At 53.5% G+C, this 23,811-nt stretch overlaps 1 protein-coding gene across 3 annotated transcripts; it reads right to left on the reverse strand.

The window, feature by feature from the left end:
• Positions 1-618: 618 nt before the first annotated feature.
• On the reverse strand, positions 619-23,785 carry CYB5RL (cytochrome b5 reductase like). 3 transcript variants are annotated; one of them, XM_079776646.1, is made up of 7 exons: positions 23,727-23,785; positions 19,913-20,328; positions 19,614-19,762; positions 16,292-16,379; positions 11,409-11,513; positions 8,172-8,375; positions 619-4,590 (listed from the first exon to the last, which is right to left on the reverse strand). In XM_079776646.1, the coding sequence occupies exons 2-7, from the start codon at positions 20,105-20,107 to the stop codon at positions 4,387-4,389; spliced, it is 945 nt and encodes a 314-aa protein (XP_079632772.1). In that variant the 5' UTR covers positions 20,108-20,328; positions 23,727-23,785; the 3' UTR covers positions 619-4,386. The 3 variants fall into 3 exon arrangements, with proteins under 3 accessions (XP_079632772.1, XP_079632773.1, XP_079632774.1); XM_079776647.1 differs by having other exon boundaries at positions 19,913-20,196; positions 23,727-23,760; XM_079776648.1 differs by lacking the exon at positions 16,292-16,379 and having other exon boundaries at positions 19,604-19,762.
• Positions 23,786-23,811: the final 26 nt, after the last annotated feature.

Here is a 23,811-nt window from a genome sequence, read left to right on the forward strand (position 1 = left end):
GGGTATGTGCCCTCACTGGGAATCAAATCTTGACCTCCTGGTTCACAGGTCAACTCTCAACCACTGAGCAACACTGGCCGGGCGGAATGAGTATTTTTAAGCCTCTAGTTTCGGAAGCACTTTGAGCAGGTGTTTTTAATCTTTTTATTTTATTTTATATATTTTTATTGATTTCAGAGAGGAAGGGAGGAGAGATAGAAACATCAATGATGAGAATCATTGATCAGCTGCCTCCTGCACACCCCCTACTGGGGATTGAGCTTACAACCCAGGCATGTGCCCTTGGCAGGAATTGAACCTGGGACCCTTCAGTCCACAAGTCGATGCTCTATCCACTGAGCCAAACCAGCCAGGGCTTAATCTTATTTTAAAAAATCTTTGATTATGGAACTATTTCAAACAGAAAAAAAGGTAGAACGTAATAAAGCAGAATCAGTGAACCCATCACCCAGCTTCACCAGAGGCTCATATCTGGTCCTACTCACTTCAACTATTCTTATAACACAGTGACACAGGTAAGAACCCTCCACGCCCCCCCCCCACCCGCCCCCTTCCCTGTCCCCAGAGGCACCACTCTCCTTGAAGTTGGTGGGTCTCCTACCTGAGTATTTGGCGCCATTTTGTGTTTTTAAATTTTCTGAATATGGTTATCTCACTGTGCCTCTCCTTTTCCCTCAGTCATTACGTTTCAGGATTTAGTCTGTGCTGGCACACGCAGGCCTGGTTCCTCACCTTACCGCTGTGTGGTATTCCGGTGCAGGCCTCTGTAGAACAGTTCAGCTCATTTCTGCATTCTCTTACTGGTGCACAGACAGGTACTTTTTATTCTTTGCTATTTCAAACAGGGTGGCCATGACCATCTTTACACACATCTCCCGGTGCACTCGTGTGTCACATATGATCATTATAACAATGACAGCATGCTGAAATGCGTGTACCCCCACATGACCTTGGAGAATGGCCTTACTGTCTCATAAGCTTAGTTTCCTCATCAGTAAAATGGGGTACTAAAATGCATTTTGGCAACAATTACATGCTTCAGTGTAGCTGTAAACGCATTTTGCAACCTGTAAAGTACTCCGTGAGTATTAGCTGTTTATTATTGAGGTGGTAGACATGCAGGATATACGGAGCACCCCCCACACTGGGGTCTCACCAAATAGGCCTTGGAGGGGCCGCTGGTGTGCTCGCATGCAAACGAGACAGTCTGAGAGGTGCCACACGGAACACGTGAGCCTGCCCACTCATCTGGCCTGGAGGGCAGAGGAGGAAAGGCTTCGAGAGGGAGTGACACTGAGCTGAGCCCTCAGAAAACAAGGCGGCCAAGGCGCGTGGCGACAGGACGGCAGGGTGGCCCGGGCAGCGGAAGCAGCCAATGGGAAGGGAATGACTGATGCAAGAGAACAAGCTGGAACACACGAGCTGGGGGTCGGGGGGCCAGGGGTCAGTATAAAGGAAGTCTGCAAAGGTGAACAGCTGAGAGGCCGTATCCCGAGGGTGGCAGGGAGCCACCGGAGGATCTTACGCACGGTAGTGACAGGCTCAGATGTGTGAGGAACAGGGGTCTGAATGAGCGCTGGAGGTCTGTGCCCACAGTCAACAACGCACTGTCCACTTGAAAACGTGTTACGAGGGCTGATCTCATGTTAAGTGTCCTCACCACAGTGAAAAAGAATGGTCTGGCTGCAGTGTGAGAGGGGCGTGGGGAGAGGCTGGAGGCCGGGAGACCCGTGAGGTCGCTCGAGCGGTGGGTGCAGCACGACATGGTGAAGGCTGGGCTGAGGCCGCTGTCACTGTGCTGCCGCCACCCAGACGGCACACCTCCCACGGCGGCGGCAGTGGGCCGCTGACGGGGAACCTCGCCCCTGATTCAGAGGTGCATCCCCACATCTCCCAGCCAGTCCTCTTCCTGGGCTCACGTAGCATCCTGCGAGGCACAGCAAGGCCACAAGCCCTCGTTTCCAGGCGACATCCGCTGTTGGCACCTTGGCACCACGGCTGGGGCCTTACACGGCCCCTGGGGAGAGACCCCACCGTATCCAGGCGGCACAGGTCCGCGTGGAGCGAGGGGGAGGAGAGGGTGACATTATAGGACGAGAGGGGCTGCTGGGTATCACGGTGGCCTTGTGATATCTACACGTCTAGGATCTAAAGGGGACAAAACAGACACAAGAACTGCCCCAGACTCCCACCCCTCAAGCAGGGACCCCCACCAGCCTTATGGGTGAGGGGATTACCTTTGGGGCCTCTCCACTCAGTGCAGGGAGGCCCCGGCCCTCTCCCTCGCCGTCCACTCTACCAGCACTCCCCACGTCCCTGCCCAGAACACGCGGCCCTGGCATCACAGGTTCACGCCTGCTCTCCTTTCGGGCTGTCAGCTCCCGGGAGGAGCTTCCCAGAACTCACCTGCCTTTTCCTGTCGCTTCCTCGGTGCCTACAACGGAGCCTGGCCCATAACAGGACCCCCAGGAGTCCCTGTGAGGAGAGCCAGCGAGATGAGCTGAGGGAGAGGAAAGCGAGGGGAAGACGCCCAGATTTCCGAGGCCCCGAGAGAGGAAATGTGTCTTGTCCACGTGACAGGCGAGGCCAGAGGAGAGCACAGTTCCTGCTGGGCCTGACGCAGCGCAGCCTGCCCACACGGCACGGCGCTAAAAGGAGGTGCTGGACAGCCCCGCTTTCCCCAAGGAGCGCCAGCTCACAGACTCCAGTGGACAACGGTCCACAGCGAAACACGGTTAAACGCAGTGAAGAAGTTTCTTTACCATTGGGCTTTCAGAGCCTTTCTGCCCTCGTGTACATGTGATTCTCCGTGAAGGTCACAGTCAGTATCCCCCACATATCTGACCACGGAATTGTGCCTTTGAAACCCTTGGCAACACCCCCAGCTGCTTGTCATGATTAGTTACTGAACGTGGCACCGAACACAGATTTGTTGCAACTTTTGGGGCGGTGCAAGGAAGCCCTTTTTTCATAAGTGAAAATTAATCCCAGCTCCCAAACATAAACAGAATAAAAATAAGGCTGCTCTGACTGAAGGGGGGCCTGAGACCCCGTCTGGCCATCCCGTCACTGCTGCCGCAGCAGGAACCCTCGTGTCCTGCGGAGCCCAGTTTTAAAACCACTGAGCACAGGCTGCCACTCGGAGACCTGGCTTCCGGTGCCGGCCCCGCCGTGAACGGTTTTCCTTGGTCTGGTCACTCAGCCTCATCGGCCCTCAGTTTCCCCACTGACGCAACGAGCCTGGCCGACTAGGTGCTCTCCGGAGTCCTGAACTTTAACCTCTGACAAGAGGAGGACTGGGGTTGTCTGACGGTAAAATTCTAACTAGATGATTCTCTGGTTCTCTCATCCTGAGGCTCCGTGACAACATTCTGATTCTGGGACTGCCTGTAGCCAGCTTGAGCTGGTGCAGGCACTGGAGCCTGGCTGCGAAAGGCAGAATTCATTAGCTGCAGTGCGCTGCCCAGGGGCGCCCGCTTCCCCGGGGAGGGCACGCCCCACGCAGGATGGAGGGGGCGGGGGTGGACGGGAGGGGAGGGTGGATCAGAATCAGCATCCACTCAGTGGGCAGAGCAGGGAGAAGGACCCAGGTCTCCTGACTCCTGCTCTATCTTTAGATCTCCATAGCAACCGTCGCCAGGGCACCAGAGCTGAAGGGAGGGCTGAGCTGGCTGCCTGCAGGAGGAGGGGCATTTGTGTGTGTGGCTCTTTGGCTGGAAAAAGGACTCTGGGCTGGGCTCTAGGGAAGGGAGACTGAGCGAAGCCCTTCGCGGCAGGGAAGGCCCAGGGCCAATACAAAACAAAGGTAACCCAAAGCCCCACCTCGCTGCTCCGGGAATGGGGTCAGGTCACAGAACCCAAGACCGTCCTTGTGTCAGGCCCCTGGCCCTGGAGGCACAGAAGGCAAGTTCCTCCTCCAAAGAGCTTTCGCCGCTGTGGTCATTCCCTGCACGGTAACGGACAGTCACTGAGCCAGCCCTGAGGCCTCCCAGGGAGTCCGTCCCCAGGGGAAGCACAGGGCATGGTCTAACGGGAGCCCGCACAGCCCTCTAACCTGAGGAACCAGGGAGCGCTTCTGGCCCCTCCTCCCACCAACCCCTCCTCCTCCTGCCGCTCAGCCTGGACCAGGACTCCTCCAGGAAGTCCTTCCTGACTCCCAGCTGGCTACTCCTCCCCAGGATCCTGCCACCCCCACCTCCCTCCACACTGCAGGATGCCTGCTGAGGGAGGCAGCAGATGAGATACAGGTGCACGGAGGTACAGAGAGCCGCGGAGATCACGTGGCAAGTCAGCTGTGGTCTTCTGTCGCGTTTTCTGATTCCGGCCTGTGTTCCTCCCTGGGTCTCACTGGCAGGCCCCTGGCCTGGGCTTTAAGGGGGGCCAGGCCTAGAAGAGGAAGTAGGAGTCCTCGGCCAGGCCCGCACGCAGCAGGCACCTGGCCATGTCCTTGGTAAACTCAGCCGAGCCACAGACCAACGCAAACGGCTTTCTCCGGCAGGAGCCAACCAGCTCTTCAATCAGGTCCTGGCCCAGGTGGCCAAAGCGGGTCTTCTCCCGGTAACTCCAGGGAAGCTGCTCCGGGGAGTTCTCCTGGGATGATGAGAAACAGTGGGGGTGACTACTGGGGGTCCTTAGAGTTCACACACAGCTATCCTTGCCCAATGAGGAAACTGAGGCAGAGGGGATGGGAAGGTAACCTTCACCTAGCCCTACCACAAGTCAGGCACTTGCTCACGCTGGACACAGCACCCCCACCGCCAGCCTGTAGGTAGGTAGTTACCCTCCTACAACAGGGGAGGCACAGGGAGGAGGGACATTCTGGGGGGCCACACAGTGAGGTAGGAGCAGAGGCAGGAGAACTCAGGCCTCATTGTTTCTCACTGCCTCTTGGGGGTCACCCTGGGGGGAGTGTTTTCTCCCCATTACTGTGGGTCTCCCAGCATCTCTCCAAGGTTGTCCACACCATCACCCTGGGAGCATAACTGGCGTTCATCTGTTTTAAGGCGTCAGTTAACTTGCTGGTTTACCAGTATTGACTGGGTGGTCACTCTGTGCCTAGCACTGTGCTAGGCCTGGGGACAGGGCAGCTGCTCTGAACAGGCACGGTTCCTGGCCTCGTGCTGCCCGTGCGGATCAGAGCTCCCAGCAGCAGCGCCTTGCCCAGGAGAGGGGTCTGTTTCTCTCACGGGAAAGGCAGGAGGTGATCCGGGCTGCACAGAGCCGAGGGACCAGGGCCGGCTCCTCCTGTGCTTCGGGCCTGGGCTGTGGCTTTCAGCCTCAGGGCCACTAAAGGAAAGCTCCGCTGCTGCTGACTTGGAGGCATTTCTTTAGGTAAACGTTTTACTGAAGTATAACATACGGATAGAAAACGGTAGGCATCATTGAGTATATACAGTTTGAAGAACTTGAATGAAGAACTCATAACCAGTACCCAAAACAAACAAACAAAAACCAACAGAATGGGACTACTCAGACCTCTGAGCTTCTAGTTCCTGGCTAAGCAGAGGCAGGAGGAGAGAGGGGCTCCAGTTGGGGTTCGGGTTGGGATCTGACTTTGCTGCCACGCCTGGCTGACAGTGACCTCTCTGAGCCAGTGTGGTGAGAGTGGAGTGATGAGAAACCTGGCAGAGGCTCTGAGAGGGCAGCCTCTAATCTCAGGTGCAGGCCAGGGCCTGGGAGCCCACCTCCCAGAGCTCCTCTGACCCTGGGGCCCTCTGAGGACGGCAATGTGGTGCTGACAGGGCGTCCTCGGAGGACCTGGATCTTCCCGGCTCCCTCCATGCTCTCACACACCCTCTGGGCCCTTGATGGCAGGAACCATAGGCCTCCCCTCTCCTTCCCACTGCCCGATTCCCTCAGACCAGTTAGGCTGGCTCAGCCCTCCTCAGCTGCACACCCCGAGATGCACAGGGTCTGGTTACTGCTCATGTGGGGAGGGGACGGTAAACAATGTGCTGCGAAGGAGGAGAGCCCAGGCAGTGTGACAGGTGAAACATCTATCCAGCCCGGGGCTCAGGGAGCGCTTCTCGCTTCCCGCTTCCCGCATGGCATGACCTCAGCGGAGATGAGGAATGAGTAGGTGTTGGGTGAAGAAGTGGGGAGGAGTACTCCTGGCAATGGGAACGATGGTGAGCACAGGCCCAGCAGCCAGAAGAGCAGACACCTGCAAGCTCAGCAGACCAGTGCCACCAGATTGCAGCACGCAGGGAGGGCGTGCCTGGGGACAAGGCGGCAGAGGACGGGCACAGCCATGCGGGCTGAGAGCAGTGGGAGCCAAGGAAGGGCTGGAAGCGGCGGAGGTGTGTCAGAGTTGCCCTCCCAGCTGCAGGATGAAGGACAAATCAACAGGGGGTGTCTGGAGCAGGGAGACGCTTGAAGATTCAAGCTGTCGCTGCAACCAGGCAGGAGAGGGAGCATCCTGAGTGGAGGGAGTGCGGACGAGCAGGAGGTGCCTCTCACTCCATCATCCCTGCCACTGATGGCCAGCCCACTCGCCTGACCCATCCCAGGCCCCCGGCATCATCCAAGCCCCAGCTCAAGGCTGAAGGCCCTCTACTGCTGGTGAACTTGAACTCTACCCACAAGCCCAGGTTCGGGTGCCACCTCCTCTGTGAAACCCTCCCTGCTTGCTGCAGCATCCTGAACACCCTCAGCAGCACCCAGCCCTATGCTGTCTTACACTGATGAGCAGTAAGGGCAGGGCCTCTGGAGTACGACCACCAGGATTCACATCCAGCTTTCCACCAACTTGCTGTTACCTTGGGCAAGGTTCTGAAATCTCCTGAGCCTCAGTTTTCACATCTGTACAATGGGCGTGATGGCGGCACAAAACTCCTAAGATTGTGGTGGGGGTTTACATGAGTTAACACACATAAAATGCTTAGAATAGTGCCAGCCACAGAGAAAGAGCTCAAGGAGGGGAAGCCATTGTCAGCCATCCCTGTGGCTGTCTCCCATAAACAGGTGATGCCTGGATGGAAGGGAGCAGGTCATCCTCATTTTTCATCATGCACCTAGCATGTGGTTTGGAAAAAGGAAGCCGGGGCGATTCTGCCAGGTGCCAGCTTCCTGCCCCAGCTGCCACCCTCCATGACCAGGCCCTCGGGCTGGGGGGAGGGTGCTGCCGGGCAGCAGTGGCCTTTCCCTCCCCCCTCCCTCAGGCTGCATCGGCCTTCTGCTTCGTTCCCCTGGGCACTGCCGCTGCTGCTCACGTTCACCAAGCACGACCCTCTCGACAACTCTGTCCCATGGACAGGCCAGCAGACCCCGGCCCCTGGGGATCCCCGGACCTCTGGCATTGGGACGGGAAACCCAGTTTCCTGACACGCCCACCCAGCCACAAGTCAAGGATCACAGACGTCTTTAGGGACACTCTAAAGCTGACTCAAAGAGGAAACTGATGAGAAGGGGGGTCCAAAGTACAGGGCAATGAGGCTGACCCTGAGCAACAGAGCATGGAGGGAGGCGCCAGCAGGGCACCCCAACCCAGGGCTCCAGGAAGGAGAAATAAAGCTCCTGACAGGGGGAGGCAGGTGAACAGAGAGAGCTAAGGGCTGGGCTTGACATAAGGGGCATGATGGGCCCCCATGCTATTAGGGCCCACAGGGGCGGGGCTGGGAAGGCCTGAGTGAATGAGGGGATGGGGAGCCAGAGGCAGGGGGGGTCAGGAGGCAGAATCGCTTCCAGCTAGAGTGTTTGCAGCCAGGAGAGTTGGAAAGCAGCTTTCCTCCCAGGCAGGGGCAAAGTGATGTGGCAGGGACCCTAAGAAGCGCAGTGGGCTCGGACGGAGGGAGTGCCTGCTCTGTGCTAAGCACTGAGGAGTGTGGTGATCCAGACAGGTGGACCCTGCCTCAAGGAGTTCTGTGGTCTGGCCACTCACTCCACAACCAGACCCCCAAATCACACAACTGCTGATGCCAGAGGGCGGATGACAGGCAGCGAAGCATGATGGGTGAGAGCTGGAGCTCTGGAGTCAGAGAGTCCCAGGCTCAAATCCTGGCCTTCCCCGTCCAGCAGCACCTCCGCCCTCCTGAGCATGTTTCCTCATCTGCATAATGAGCTCCCTGCCAGGCGCAGGGTGGGGATTCCACCAGGGGCGGGATCATTGCAGCCTCGGGACAGGTGCAGAGTGCAGTCTCAATCGGGAAAGGAAGTCACCGCCCTGGGCTTACCTGGCTGAGAACAAAGAAGGTGCGGACGTTCCAGAAGCGGGCCTGCTCTTGCAGGAAGGTTTTCAAGTAGATGCCCTCAAAGGTCTTGAAGCAGCCGACCAGGGTGACAAAGGTCTCGTCCTCCGCATTGTCCGTGATGCTGTGCAGGAGGGGCACCATGGGGGCCAGGCCGGTGCCCGAAGCCAGCATGAGAAGCTCACCATACTGGGGAACAGGAGGGGTATAGACAGGAAGGGTTGGGGGGGGGGGGGTGTCTCACCGCACCCACCCACTTCGGGGCTGTTCTTGGGCTTGCCTGAACCGGAGGGCCCTGCCCTTCCTAGTGCTCATCCCTCTGAGTGACCCCCTCTGCCTCCTCTCGGATACCACCTTGCTTGTTAGTCTACTTCTTGGAAGGTCCGTGTTAACAGAAATCAAGGAATCTGGTGCTGAAAGGGAGCATGAGGGTGTAGCCCATCCTACAGTGGTTTTCCTGCTAAAGCATCCCCACAGGACTCTTACCTGCTTCTGCTGACAGGTAGCCCATTACCTTGCAAGTCAGTTTGCTCTATTACGGACTGACTCCCTTTGCCAGGGAGGTCTTCCCACCTCACATGGAGCTAAAACCTGCTCTCAGCTCAGCCTTGCCCACGGCCGCCATGCCGGCCCTGCACTCGGGCTGTTTCCTCTGTGCCAGGGCAGCCCTGCAGAGGTCTCGGGGCACTGGTTTGGAAACCTGAGCCTGCTCCTCTCCAGACTACAAAGATCCTTTCCATAGATCCCTTCCCCTTTCTGAGCCCCTACTGCGGCCACGCCATCCAGCCCCGAATCCCTGCCTGCCAGTCTTCCAGTCTTTAGCCTACCCTGGTCCTCCTCCTCCCACTGCTGCTCAGGGGCTCCCCTGGGAAGCCTTCCCTGAGCCAGGGACAGGTGAGGGGTCCTTCCTGGTTTCCCCACAGCCCCCTATGGACCTGCCTCACAACATGGCCATGCTGTGCTGTTGTCATCTGTGGGGGTGTCAGTCTCCCCGTTAGACCATGAGCTTCTGGAGTACAGGGGTCTTGTCTGACCCATTTTGGGCCCCAGGGTTCAGCAAGGGCCCGGCCCTGGATGAAGACAGGGGAATGTGTGTGGAGGAACACATAGATCCATGCTAACGTGTCAGTCCTCCAGGCCGACTTGATGTCCATCTGCAATGAAGACAACTGCAGAGCAGCAAGACAGGGCCGGGAAGAGGGCTGAGCACCCCAGCCTCCTCAGGGGCCAGTGTCAATGTGTGGGACCCCATCTCTTCTTCCTCACTGCGGGGCCCTACATCCTCCCTAGACAGGAAGTGCAGGGGCTTTCCATCGTGTTCTGTGGATGCAGAGGAGCGGCCACGAGGCATGGAGAGGTTCCACCCAGAAAAGGTGGTGAAGATAACCTTCATCAGGCGCACCTCAAGGTTGGGAGAAAACGGGAGATCCTCAGTGCCTGCTCTTAGGTCTGGGGGACACAGGGACATCCTCAACTAAAATGCAAGGCTGAAAATGGTTAACATTAGGAGAATATTGTAGAAGAGTATTAACATATGCACACCCTGCCTGGCCAGCATGGCTCAGTGGTTGAGCGTTCACCTATGAACCAAGAAGTCACGGTTCGATTCCTGGTCAGGGCACATGCCCGGGTTGCAGGCTCAATCCCCAGTGGCGGCATACAGGAGGCAGGAAATCAATGATTCTCTCTCATCATTGATGTTTCTATCTCTCTCTTTCCCTCTTCCTTCCTCTCTGAAATCAATATATATATATATATATATATATATATATATATATATATATATATATATATATGCACAGCCCTTATCTGTAAAATGAGGGTAGCAGAACTAGGAGCTGTTGTGAGGATTCACATCAGAGCCTGGCACCTATATGCGTGATGTCACTATACGCACAAAGGTGTGTGCACTTGTACATACACTGATGCACGGAAGAGGATCTATCTAGAACAGTGGCTGGCAAACTCATTAGTCAACAGAGTGGCAAACCGCAGTTTGCCGACCACTGATCTAGAAGGATACATGCCAAGGCAGTAAGACTGATATGTCTGGGTAGATGGCCTGCAGGTGTCTTTATTTCCTTCTTATTGCCTCTCTATATACCGTATCTGCTGATTTTTTTTGTAATGAACATGTATTGCATTTATAATAAGGAAAAACAAACAATAAAAGCTATTTTTAACTTAAACAAAAAGAATGGAGAGGAATGACTCATTCTCTTCCTTGTTTTTTGTTTTACTTTGTTTTCCTAATTAGAAAGGTAATAGGTGTTCATCACGGAGCATTTGGAAAGTATAATGAAGAAAATAAAAATCACCCCTTATTTCATCACCCAGAGCTGAAATAATGCTATCATTTAATTGCATTTTCTTCCCATATTTTTTTTTTCTGTGCATTTTAACTTAGTTTCCCAGGCTGGTGTCTATTCAGTTTTGTGCCCAGTGTTTGTCACTTGATCTTATAACATAAACATACAATATCAATTATAAACATAATTTTAAAATCCAGGATAATTCTTTTAAGTACCTGTAACCCAGTGTACTTAAATGTTCCCCTGTGGTTGAATACTCAGCTATCTCCAATTCCTTGTTATCATCAATAAAGCTGCAATGAACATGTGCAAGAGTCAGCACTTGGGATTCCTTCCACAGACAGACTTCCAGAAGTGGAATTACTGGGTCAGAGATTTTTAAGACTCTTCCTACTGCCAAACTGCCTTCCAGATATGCACCAACTGATGCAAAATTACTGATTCCTCCTGGGAACACGAGGGAAGGCTCTGAGCGTAGCATGGAGATAAGGAGAAGAGCCTTCCCGGCTGGGAAGCAGTGGCCTCCCAGGCAGCGAGCCATGAGACAGAATTAGGGGGCAGTCTCTGTGGTCTTGAAACAGGAATGTGCATCTGGAAAGATATGTGAGGGTGAGATGGAATCGGGGTCTTAAATACCAAGTACGTGAGTCTGAGTTTTCTACGAGATGGGCAGTCGTGGACAGTTCTGGAGCACGGGCAGGCAATTTTATTTCTTAGTGCCTATTCCATCGCCTCCCATGTCCAGCCCCAAGGACACTCTCGGGCTTGGGTTTGGGCTCAGGAAGAATGGTACAGTGAGACGCAGAAACCCCAAACTGGAAGCTGCAGTCCTGGAGGCTAAGCTGGGGTGCGGAGGGGAGAGGGAGGAAGGGAGGGGGGTCTCCTGAAGATCCAGTGTGCTGGCACTGACCTGGTTTGGTTTATAGAAGAAGTTCCCGAAAGGTCCTCGCCAGAAAGCCGTGTCTCCTGCTCTCAAGGACTCAACATACCGGGACATGAGCCCCGTCTGGTAGCACTGGGAGCAAACACAGGGAGACCTCATCGGGATGGGCAACGCTGCCAATCCAAACCACACCAGCCACTCCTCGGAGCCCTTTCTGCAGTGCTAAATACGTTACAAGTGGCGTCTCATTTAATCCTCCTCCTCCTCCCACAGAATTGGTACTGTCGTTCCCAATTTTCAGAGGAGGCCCCGAAGCTTACACAGAAGGGACATGGCGAGGCTGGGATGAGAATCCATAGGGCCTTCAGCTTTAACTGCAGAGGTCTCAACCCACATAACTCAGGGCCCATACAGGTAACATAACTGAGTGAAGAGCTGGGTACGAAATGGTCAGTGACAACTAACACTCAGTCGCAGTACCAGAGGGCAGCAGGGAACGGTAGGGACTGTGGTAAATTGGGGAGTGAATGCTCCTTCTAAAGGAAGAAGCCACTTTGTAGATTCCAGTACAGGTCGTGGGGCTGATGATGCCAGACCTGATTTCCCACAGGAGCAAAACATCCATATTTTTATGTTAAATCTCCCACTTTTGAAACGTCAGCAATTAAGTCAAATTTTTTAAAAACACTCTACAGGCCAAAACCAAATGCAATTACGGGCTGGAATCAGTGTGTAGACCACTCATTTGAAATCTCTGCATTACCCTACACTGGATGAAAAAATGAAGGATGTGGAGATTCCTCCACGGGAGGCAGTCTACATTTTCTGAGGGCCTGCTCACGCTGTGCCAGGCACCATGCTGAGGCTGCAGGGAAGACAGCTGGACCTGAAGCTCCATGAAGGCAGCCATAAATATATGAATGAACAAATGAGTGAATGAGTCAATCGATCAATCACTCAGTTATTCAGATTCAGGCCCTCCCTTTAAGGAGCTCACAATCCAGGAGGAACCTGTCTCAGACATACACACGGTAGAGACTACCTAATACTGCATGAGAAGGATAAAGTGCTGGGAGAACACTGAAGAGGTGCAGTCACTTCCAATGGAGCAGGATCAAGAATAGCTTCCTGGCCCTAGATGGTTTGGCTCAGTGGACAGAGCATCAGCCTGTGGACTGAAGGGTCCCAGGTTCGATTCTGGTCAAGGGCACATACCCTGGTTGTGGGCTTGATCCCCAGTAGGGGGCGTGCAGGAGGCAGCTGACCAATGATTCTCTCTCATCATTGATGTTTTTCTCTCTCTCTCCCTCTCTTTTCCTCTCTGAAATTAATAATAATAAAAAAAATATATATATATATATACTAGAAGCCCGGTGCACGAAATTCGTGCATGGCAGGGGGTTGTCCCTCAGCCCAGCCTGTACCCTCTCCAATCTGGGACTCCTGGAGGGATGTCCGACTGCCCGTTTAGGCCCGATCCTGGTGGGATCGGGCCTAAACGGGCAGTCGGACATCCCTCTCACAATCCAGGACTGCTGGCTCCCAACTGCTTGCCTGCCTGCCTTCCTGATTGCCCCTAACCGCTTCTGCCTGCCAGCCTGATCACCCCCTAACCACTCCGCTGCCAGCCTGGTTGATGCTTAACTGCTCCCCTGCCAGCCTGTTTGCCCCCAACTTCCCACCTCTGCCAGCCTGGTCACTCCTAACTGCCCTCTCCTGCAGGGTTGATCACCTCCAACTGCCCTCCCTTGCAAGCCTGGTCCCTCTCAACTGCCCTCCCTTGCAGGCCTGGTCCCTCTCAACTGCCCTCCCTTGCAGGCCGGGTGCCTCCCAACTGCCCTCTCCTGCTGGCCATCTTGTAGTGGCCATCTTGTGTCCACATGGGGGCAGGATCTTTGATCACATGGGGGCAGCTATATTGTGTGTGGCAGTGATGATCAATCTGTATATTACTCTTTTATTAGATAGGATAGAGGCCTGGTGCACGGGTGGGGGCCAGCTGGTTTGCCCTGAAGGGTGTCACAGATAAGGGTTGGGGGTCCCTTGGGGTGTAGGGCGGCCTGAGCGAGGGGCCTGTGGTGGTTTGCAGGCCGGCCACGCCCCCTGGCAACCTAAGGGGAGGCCCTGGTATCTGGAATTTATTTTCCTTCTACAATTGAAACTTTGTAGCCTGGGGCGGCAGCCATTTCTGTGGCAGTTAATTCACCTTCTACAATTGAAACTTTGTAGCCTTAAGCGGGTGAGCCCGGCCAGGGTGTGCAGAAAGCTTTGCTTCCCCTGTTGCCGCCGGCAACCCTGGCCTGCTCTCTCAAGCTCCATTCTGCCGCCATTTGTTTGAATTTGTTTACCTTCTATAATTGAAACTTTGTAGCTTGAGTGGAGGCTTAGGCCTGCAACGGCTATGGAAAGCTTGGCTTGCTCTGTTACCTGGGAAACCTTGCTCTCTGTGGCTGTAGCCATCTTGGATTGGGGTTAATTTGCATACTCGCCCTGATTGGCTGGTGGGCGTGGCTTGGCTGGTGGGCGTGGCTTATGTAGCGGAGTGATGGTTGATTTGCATATTACCATTTTATTAGAGAGGATTTTTAAAAAGAATAGCTTCCTGGAAGAGGAAGCGTTAGAGTTAGATCTTGAAAACTGGGTAAGATGGAATTCTCTGGGAATGGGAGGGAGAGGAAGAGAGGATTCTGGGCATCAAGTACGGTATGGGCAGGGGTAGGACTGCCCAGGTCATGTGCTGGGAACAGCAAGTGGACACAGTAGGGTGGGGGTAGGAGGGAAGCACTGAACCACAGGACTGGGCGAGTGTTTGATATGAGATTATAACCAGATAACCAGACTGGGCTTTGGTCACCAGACATGCTTTTAAGCACCCACAGCCACCTCTAGTACCACCCCTGACTTCCTTAGACACCGTGTGCCTAAAGCCAGGGAAGTCCTTGCTTGGCTCACCTGGAAGAGGTCTGGAGGGAAGCTACAGTTCCCCTACCTTGCTGGAGGCTGTCTCCGAGCACACGTTGTTTTCTGGCCCCTGTCTCAGGGGAGGCACAGCCACACAGAGCCTGGCTCAATACACACTAGTTAACCAGACGGACACCGAACTTTTGTTCTTCCACTTGGAATTGTATTCCCCAAGGGGCCTGGGGAGAATGACATCACCCCTCTTGAGTATCAGCTTCTCCCTCTGTAAAATGGGGACATGATCTACTCTGTAGGGTGGTTATGAGGTTGAAACGAAACAATGAAGAGCCAGAAGCAGTGCCTGGTGCCCAGGAGGTGCCTGAGAATTGGGAATTCCTCCTTCTCATCTACCAGGGAGGGTTAACCTAACACCGTCTGCCTTCCCAATTTGCAAAGACATTGCCAGCTCTTCCTAGCCAGCGGCTTAGGGGTAATTAAGCATCCCTCTACAGAGAGCTTTCTGGGAAACAAAGGAGAAAAGCAGCCTTGCAGCTGGGAGGGAGCTGTCTCTAGGCTTATCCTTTCAACAGAAACACACCCAGACAAGCAGCTTGGGGAAGCAGGCCATTTGGAGAGGATTTGTGGAATCTTCCAGACAAACAGTTGTGCGGAGAAGAGATCCCATCCAAGCTTATGTGTGAGGGAGTAAACACTCGGGCTCTGAGGGCAGGCAGGGGAGGCGGGAGCCAGAGACAGTGCTGGGGTCTTGGAGTCAGGAGGCCAGGGCTCACCATCTGCCACACTTACTAGCTGTGGAGCCTCAGGTTCTCCTGGGGCCTTAGTCTGCTTATCAATGAAATGGGGATAATCCCTGTCCTATGAGGGAGATAAAAGGATGGGAAAGCTATTCTTAAACGCTGGTGTTCCCTAGGACTGCATTTGGGAAATGATGATCTAGAGCTATGTATTAGGCTGACCCATATGAAACTGCTGTTTCTGTAAGTCAAAAATATTAGAGTATCAGCAATTTCATGTAGTTCCACCTAATTATTTTTTTCCACATAATTGGACCTTCATGACTTCTTATATATTAGGTGCCTATTCTGTGGGCCTCTGGGGTATTTTGTATCCAACCCACTTGGTTCATCTCGTCTCTGCCAACCCCCTCACCACCTTGGCTGCCCCACAAGCACCTTTCCTCCTGCCATTCACACTGGGAATAGTTCCCACAAGACCCTGCTCTGTTTCACCTCTCCCTGCCTTTGCTTATCCATCCCCTTGGCCTCGATGCCATCCCCTGCCACTGCCCATTTCTATGCCTCCTTTAAGACCCAACTCAAATGCCCCAGCCCCTGCCCACCTTCCCGAGAAGTAATCTCAGGTTAGTGTGGTCCACAAGGTGCTCCACATCCCACTTTTCCTTGCATGCCCCCTTCCGCTCCAGGACAAATGATAAGCAGTTCCCCCATCAGGCCTCCTTCTCCATGGCACATGCAGTTCCCAGCACTTAGAGCTTCCGCCCACCTTTCCCTCTGGTTCCCACTCCTTTACTTAAACATACCGCATCTTCTGCAGCCTGCTTTCCATAGCTCCTGCCACCCTGTGCTGTACTGGGGTCTCCTGGCAATGTGTCTAACACACTGTCCTGTTCTGGCTGCTCCTCTGTCTGAGGACCCCCATGCCCAGCACACAATGGGTCCCACCCTCCCCAAGGCTCATGCTCTCTCCATCGACAGGCACAAAAATGAGGAGCAGCTTTCACTTGCTCAGTCTGAGGCTCCTTTTCATAAAATCTGTCAGGAATAAGCCCTCTGTTGGGGGTCGAGCAGACCCCTTCACCAGGAAGGAGATGGGAGAAGCCCTTCTTCACTGTCCCCTCTCTCCCCTCGGGCCAGCTCCTTTCATGTGAGCACCGGCTCTTCCACATCCGTGGGAACTGCCCCATCCCACCCAAACCAGCAAATGGGGGCTTCCATCCACAGCTCAGAGTATCGTGTGAGTCAGCTCACCTTGATTAAAACTTCAAAGTAGCCTTCTGCATTGGCAGGGCTGATGGGTGTGTAGGCTCTCTGGATTTCTAAGCCATCTACTATCCCTCTGGGAGAGAGAAGCACTCAGTCAGTCAGGCAGGCAGGCAGGCATTCAACAAACCCGCCTAGGATCCACTCCACCAGGCTGGTGAAAGCAAAGGTGGGCCTGGTCATCCCCAGTGGTCCTCACTGAGGGGCGAGCAGGGGAAAAGAGCACTGGGTCCCTGCTGCCCCAAGCTGGCTGCATCCCGCCCCCGCACCCCCCTGCTCCCCCGCAGGTCACCTATATATAAAAGCCTAAGCGACCTTTACAGCCGAACAACAGAACGACTGGTCACTATGATGTGCACTGACCACCAGGGGGCAGATGCTCAATGCAGGAGCTGCCCCTGGTGGTCAGTGCGCTCCCACAGAGGGAGCGCGGCTCACTCAGAAGCTGGGCTCACAGGCTGGCGAGCAGAGCAGCGGTGGCAGGGGCTTCTCCTGCCTCCGGGGAAGCACTAAGGAGCAGCAAGCTGAGCAGTAAGGAGCAGCGAGCGGGTGGGCGGTAAGGAGCGAGGGTTCCTGGACTGACAGAGGGTGCAGGCCAGGCTGAGCCCCCCCACTCCCGCCAGTACATGAATTTTGTGCACCGGGACTCTAGTTCATCTATAAATTATGATCCATATGAAACTGCCCCTTTAATAAAATGGGCCAACCATCTTTGTCCCTGTGGTGTAGCTCCACTGGGGTTACAGGTGGGAAAGTGCTTCAAGAGTACATTGAGGAACCTAATAAATATGTACAACAAAAACTGCTTGTAAAAAAAAAAAAAAGAGTACATTGATACCCGGCCAGTGTTGCTCAGTGGTTGAGTATTGATTGACCCATGCACCAAGAGGTCACCAGTACGATTCTTGGTCAAGGCGCATGCCAGGGTTGTGGGCTCAGTCCCTGGTCGGGGCATGCAAGAGGCGGCTGATCAATGTTTCTCTCTCTCCCTTTCTCACTAAAATCAATAAAAACATATGTTTTTTAAAAAGGGTACATTGATGATGTGAGCTGTCTTTAGGACATCAATGTGTTTTTTTCCTGACTTCTTCTCAACCATAGAATGATAAAGATAAAAAACAACTGTTTTTAACAAGTTGTTTATTAAATACTTACTACCATGTGCTAGGTTCATTAGATTGGGAAGGACCCTCAAAGGTGCCCTAGTCTAGCGGTCGCCAACTGGTGGCCCGTGGACCACTGGTGGTCCGTGAGGTCCGAAAGGTTGGCGACCGCTGCCCTAGTCCAAAGCCCAACCCCAGGTATAAATCCTCCGCACAACGTTGTCAACAAAGGTGCAAGATGATTGTCATGGTAATAGCACCCTTGTTGTCTTACATGCCTACTGCACACCAAGCATATCACTAGTATATGCATTATCTTATTTAATTCACATAATAACCCAAGTGAAAAACCCAAGGCTCAGAGAAGGAAAGCCACTTGCCCAAGGTCACCCCCAGCTCTGACTGCCGAGCCATGTTCCTCACCGCCACTCCTCAGAGCTTCCCAGAAGCACCCAAGCACTCTTCTCTCCAGCCCTGCGATGTACGCAAAGGTTTTAGTAAAAGGCCCTGTCCTGCCCAGCCGGTGTAGCTCAGTGAGTGAGTGCTGACCAGGAGGCTAGGGTTCAATTCCCGGTTAGGCATATCCCAGGTTGCTGGCTCGATCCCCAGTAGGGGGCCTGCAGGAGGCAGCCAATCAATGATTCTCTTTCATCACTGATGTTTCTATCCCTCCCTCCCTCCCTTCCTCTCTCGGAAATCAGAGGAGTGGTTAAGAGTGTGACTCAGGAGCTGGGCTTGGATGCAAAGAGCTCGGTGACATTTGCTACCACAGGCAAAACGGACATGCTACGGAGGGAGCAGCGACTCATGGGAGCACTGGGAACCTCAGGGGGCCTCCTGGAGCTGGGGCTTAGAGGACCAGCAGGCCACTGACAGGTGAGGATGGGAAGTAATTCCAGGCAGAGGAATGCTGGGCAAAAGCTTAGAGGTAGGATGATGTAGGGCAGGAATTGGTGAGTGGATCATGAGCCTGGAACAAGGGGCACATATGCAGCAGGGGGAGGGAGAAGACTTGTTGGGAAAGGAAGCTGGGAGTCTGGGTTAGGATGCCATTATGTAGGCATCATGAGCACAGGTGTTGGAACAGCGAGTGACATGGTCAGCTGCATGTGTTAGGAAGGTCACTGGAGTGGGTGGTGGAGAGGGAGGGAGTTCCTGATTTATGGTCGGTTGCATGGAGCTGTGACCTGCCCTCTGGCCTCTCCCATCCATGGGAATGGTGAGCTTTAAGGACTGACAGCCAGGCCACAGGCCAGAACAAGCTGGGCACAAACACCAGGGGTCAGTGCAAGGTGAGTGGCCAGAGTGTGATCGGTAATATGCACTCTCTTGGTTTTCCTCATCCTCTGGCTTCTTCACCTTCTGTCTCCTTTGCTGGCTCTTCCTCCTCTTGCCAATACCGTAAATGCTAGAGTAGCCAGGGTTGGGTTTCCCGCCCTTCCCTCTTTCCACGCCACATGCTCCCAAATGCTGTCCAGGTAGATGCCAATGATTCCCATGTCCATGTCTGCAGCTCAGATCTCTCTGCTGAGCCTCACATCCACAGAGTTAACTGCCGGCAGAGGCCTCCATCTGGAGGTCCCAAAGGTTCTTTGTGCTGGGCAGGTGGAGGTGGGGACAAAGGCGGGAGGAGAGTACACAGGTAGGCTGGGAGGAAGAAGAAACTTCAGAGGAGTGGTTAAGAGGGTAACTCAGGAGCTGGGCTGTCTGAGTTTGAATGCTGGCTCCACAACTTATTAGCTATGTGATACTGGGCAAGTCCCCCGTTCTCAAAGACAGTGTCCTCTCTATCGACTGGTGCAAATCACACGGGTTAATACCACAGGCGCCAGAGCCACACTGCCTGCCTTCCAATCCTGGCTCCACCATTTCCTGACTGTGTGACCTTGGGCAAGCTACTAGACCTCTGTGACTTCCGTTTCTTCTCGGGTATGCTAACGGTACCTACCACTCGGGGTTTTGTGAGAATTAAACGAGCTCATAAGCACACAGAATTGTCCCTTGGATAGTATGTGCTATTAGTGTTTGCTATTTTTATTATTATGAAAATGCATTCTTGTTCAATCCCAAGAACCCTCTGAATCATGTATTACTATGTCTACTTTGAAGATGACTAGTGGGGGGTTAAGCAGTCGCCCTAGGCCACACAGCTAGCAACTGGCAAAGCAGGGCTGCAAAGCTTTGATCCTCCCACTACCTGAGTGTACCGTAGGATGAGGTGCTGGCCAGGCCGCAGGCCGAGCTGGCTGCTCCCAGGCAGTGCAAACCGCACACGGTAGGTGTCCTGAGTGAGTTTGTCCATGGCACTGATGCGGAAGGCCAGGAACGCCTCTGGGCTCAGTCTGGAGGGGAAGTTCTGCAACAGGAAAATATCCCGCAGTTAGAAAGTGGGACTCAAGAGACATGCCAGCATCTGTCCCACTTCCCCCAGGGAGAGGCTATCCTGGCAGACCTGAGGCCAGAGAGATGCGGCCGCCCTCGCCCTCTTGTCTGAGGGGTCCCTTACCGGTGACTCCTTCCCTCTTAGCAGGCTTCTGTCCTTGCTGGCTCGGGCTGCCTCCCACCTCGCCAGGTCTCGCTCATAGAGGTCGAACACACAGGGTGAACAGCCACCGCCGCAGCACTGGGAGGGCGAGGGCTCCACAGGCCGAAGCTGCAGCCAGGCTTCCTCCTCCTCCTCCTCCTCCCTCTCACCCATCATCAGAGGGCTCGGGCAGCCTGGGGGGACAGCAGGTGCTCTTCCCAGAGCAGGCCTGGCTCTGTGAGAGTCACGGGCCCAGGCCCCATTCCCTGGAAGGTCCGGGAGAGAGAAAACACGTGGTTACACTCTGGTCACCGGACTCCTCCCATCCTCCTGAGGCTTGCAGATGCCTTGCGTGCGTGCATGAGCTGTGTGAGCACTGAGGACAGGGACGAACCACCCTGGAGTCTGGTGCCTGGAGGGGGAGGCAGGCAAACAAGAACAAATCAAACCTGGCATCAAAGTTTCCTGACCTTTTCCTGTGCTCTGAGTGCTGGATTAAGCACTTTACATAGAAAATCTTACTGAATTTTTAAAATATTTTAAAATTCCACAGGCAAATTGAAGTAAAAGAGGACGGATGTTCTCTCCCTCTTGCCTGAGAATAGAACGGAGGGTAAATCTCATGTCATAGAACATTATTTGATATAAATATCATTCCTCTAAAATGCAACGACCTCTAAGAGCTCCAGCTTTTGACTTCCTCTCATTCATTTCTGCCGTAGACACGAATAGGGGCTGCTAAATGAGGTGCTGGGATGCAGAGGTGAGTGAGCCTAGTCTGTGCTCTGGAGGAGCTCCTGGCCTTGTGGGAGAGTCATCCACTAAAGGGATAATAACCACTAAAGAACAGATGCCACCAACTGAGCCAGAGTCTATGCCAAGCACTTTGCACTGCCTCACTCAATCCATGCTCTTCCTCATCTCACAGAAAACTGAGGCCCAGGTCAGGAAGCCAGGAGTGGTAAGGTTAGCAGGTTGCTATGCACACCTGGGTCTCTTATGTCTCCAGGCTAGTGCTCTTTCTCACTAGATTTCATGCTTCTGGAGGATGGGACAGAATGGGGTAAGAGTGGGGGCGGTCTTCATCCAATTCTCAGTGCCTGGTGTCACAGAACAGGGGTCCAACTTGCCAAACTGTCACTGAGTTTTATGGGCACCCCAGAGCCTCCCAATGGCGCTAATTTCATTTGTGCATAAAGTGCTAGGATCAAGGTGTGGGGCAAGTCTGTGGAAGGGCAGAGGGCTAAACCACTAAGCTGGCCAGAGGACCTGGAAGTCCTGTTTCTTGGTTACCAATCACTTCCCAGGAATTTTTTTTTTTTTTGAGAGAGAGTGGAAGGGAAAGAGGGAGGGGGGAGAGAGAGAGAGAGAGAGAGAGAGAGAGAGAGAGAGAGAGAGAGAGAGAGAGAGAGAGATTGGAGAGACATTGATTCATTGTGCCACCTATGCATGCATTCATTGGTTCATTCTTATATGTGCCCTGACCAGGGATCAAACCCACAACCTTGTCGTATAGGGAACGACACTCTAATCAACTGAGCTAGTGGGACAGGGCCTTTTCCTGCTTCCCACATTCATTTATATTGGAGCTTCCCACAAGCCCAAAGGATGTGCTTCTAGTCTCTCTACACCATCCATCAGTGCACCTGTCACCAGCTGATGACACCAGTCCCCTGCTTAGCAACTTTTAACAGCTCCCCATCGCCTACTGGATTGAATCCAATCTTCTTGCCCGATGCCCAAGGCTCTTCCTGATGAGAGTTTGTCCAAATTTTCTTATCACTTACTCTCATTGGTTTTAGAAGGGCAGTCCCCCTGTGTGCAATAAACCTATCTCTTATAGAGGAAAGGATTTGGCTTCAGAAAACCTGGTTCTACTACTGGAGCTATTTCAGGAAGGCTTAGCAGGCTGGGACCTCCTTGAGGGCAAGGGTGGTGTCTTATTTTTTTTCTGTATTCTACCACCAAGCTCAGGCCTGGCATTTGGAAGGCTCCGGTGAGTGGTGAGTGCTCATTCCGTTTACAAATAAAGTCTGGGAGCCAGGCACCGTGCTAGGTGCTGGGCTGCAGCAGAGGTAAAGGGGACATGGGCTCCATCTTCACAGAGCTGGCAGCCTAGCATGGTGTTATATCAATTTGACCCATTTTTATTGCATGTGATGTACCAGGTATGTATATGAGAGAATGAGGTCTGGTCCCTTCTTTATATCAATTTCTTTTTTTATTTTTTATTTTAATTGATTTCAGAGAGAAAGGGAGAGGGAGAGAGCGAGAGAGGGAAACATTAATGATGAGAGAGAATCATTGATTGGCTGCTTCCTGCATGCCCCACACTGGGGATCGAGCCCACAACCTGGGCATGTGCCCTGACTGGGAATCGAACTGTGACCTTCTGGTTCATAGGTCGATGCTCAACCACTGGGCCATGACAGCCGGGCTATGCCAATTTCTTACTCTCTGCAATAGAATCATGAACAGACTGATGAATTTCAGAGGGAAGGTGGGAGTGGGGAGGGAGAGAGATTAACTGGGGAACTTATATGTATAGCCCACGGACACAGACAATAGTGTGGTGAAAGCTTGGGAGTGGCAGGTGGATGGAGGAGGGGGTCAATGGGAAAAACACACACAAAAGCAACGGAAACATCTGTAATACTTTCAACAATAAAGATAAATTTAAAAGAAAGATAAAGTGAGATAAGGGAAAGAACTCCATTTATTGTAAGCAGCTATACATTGTGAGGGTTATTCCTATCAGTCTTTGCCTTAAATTTACCTTTTCCATGTTTTAGTAATCCCACTTTCTCTGCTATTTTGGAAATTGGTAGAGAAGTTGGCCATGTCAGTCACGAATCAAGACCTGGTTCATGCCTCCTTTCCGTCTCTACCTTTTCAGTCTAAGAGGCACCACCTTTAAGCCATGCCTTGACACATGTTGCCTCTACCTGGATGACTCTCCTCACCCTTCAGGCCTTGCTTAAAGGTCACCTCCCCTCCGAGGCCCTCCTTGGACCGCCCCTTCTCATTCTCTATCATGCACACTATTTGCTTCTATTAGTAGTCATTCGTTAAACATGCATTTACTATGTGCCAGGCCCTGTTCTGGGGGTGGGTATATCAGAGAAGTAACAGAAATCTCTGGAGTTCACATTCTAGTGAGAGATAGCCATTAAATAAGATCAGAACGGAAAACATAGTATGTTTGTGTTAAATGCTAAAGAGGAGAAAACTGGGGAAAGGGACAGTGTGTGTGTGTGTGTGTGTGTGTGTGTGTGTGTGTGTGTGTGTGTTTTCCAACTGCTTATTTGTTTGCTTGCTGTTTCTCCCACTAAACTATCACAGTGGGCCTGTGATAACTAGGTGTTGCTCAAGGAGCAAAGGCCGCCTCCATCGCTCTGGCTTGCTTCGAGGGGGCGGAAAGGGAAATCCCGAGGGAAAGGGAGGCAAGTCAGTCCCTCTCGGCGCTGGGAAGAGGCCTGCCCTACGAACCGAGCCTTGGCGCTGGTGTGCAGGGCAGGGCCGCTCTCAGGCGTAGGAGAGGGACTCGGTAACAGTGCCCGCAGCTGAGACAAGTGGGTGGAGAGGAGAGGACACTCACAGCACCCACTAGGTGCGGGCGCCGTACAGGTGCGCTAGCTTCGGCGTTTCTATTCTGTTTTGACAGCAAAGAACCCTGGGCCCAGAGGGAAGTGCCCTGCCCAAGCTCCAGCTGCTTGTTAGCGGCCCAGGTTCCTCCGAGTTCGGGTTTGAGGTCCAGGTGTTCTAGTCCCGTCCCTGCCCCAGCACGACCACTCACCTACACAGCGGGGCTTCCCTGCACCTGAGGATCCTTCCTGTTCCCTCCCTCCCCCTGAGGGTGGGGCAAGACAAGGACGCCCTGG

The sequence above is a fragment of the Cnephaeus nilssonii genome, assembly GCF_951640355.1.
Source record: "Cnephaeus nilssonii genome assembly, chromosome: 7".
Classification (NCBI taxonomy): Eukaryota; Metazoa; Chordata; class Mammalia; order Chiroptera; family Vespertilionidae; genus Cnephaeus; species Cnephaeus nilssonii.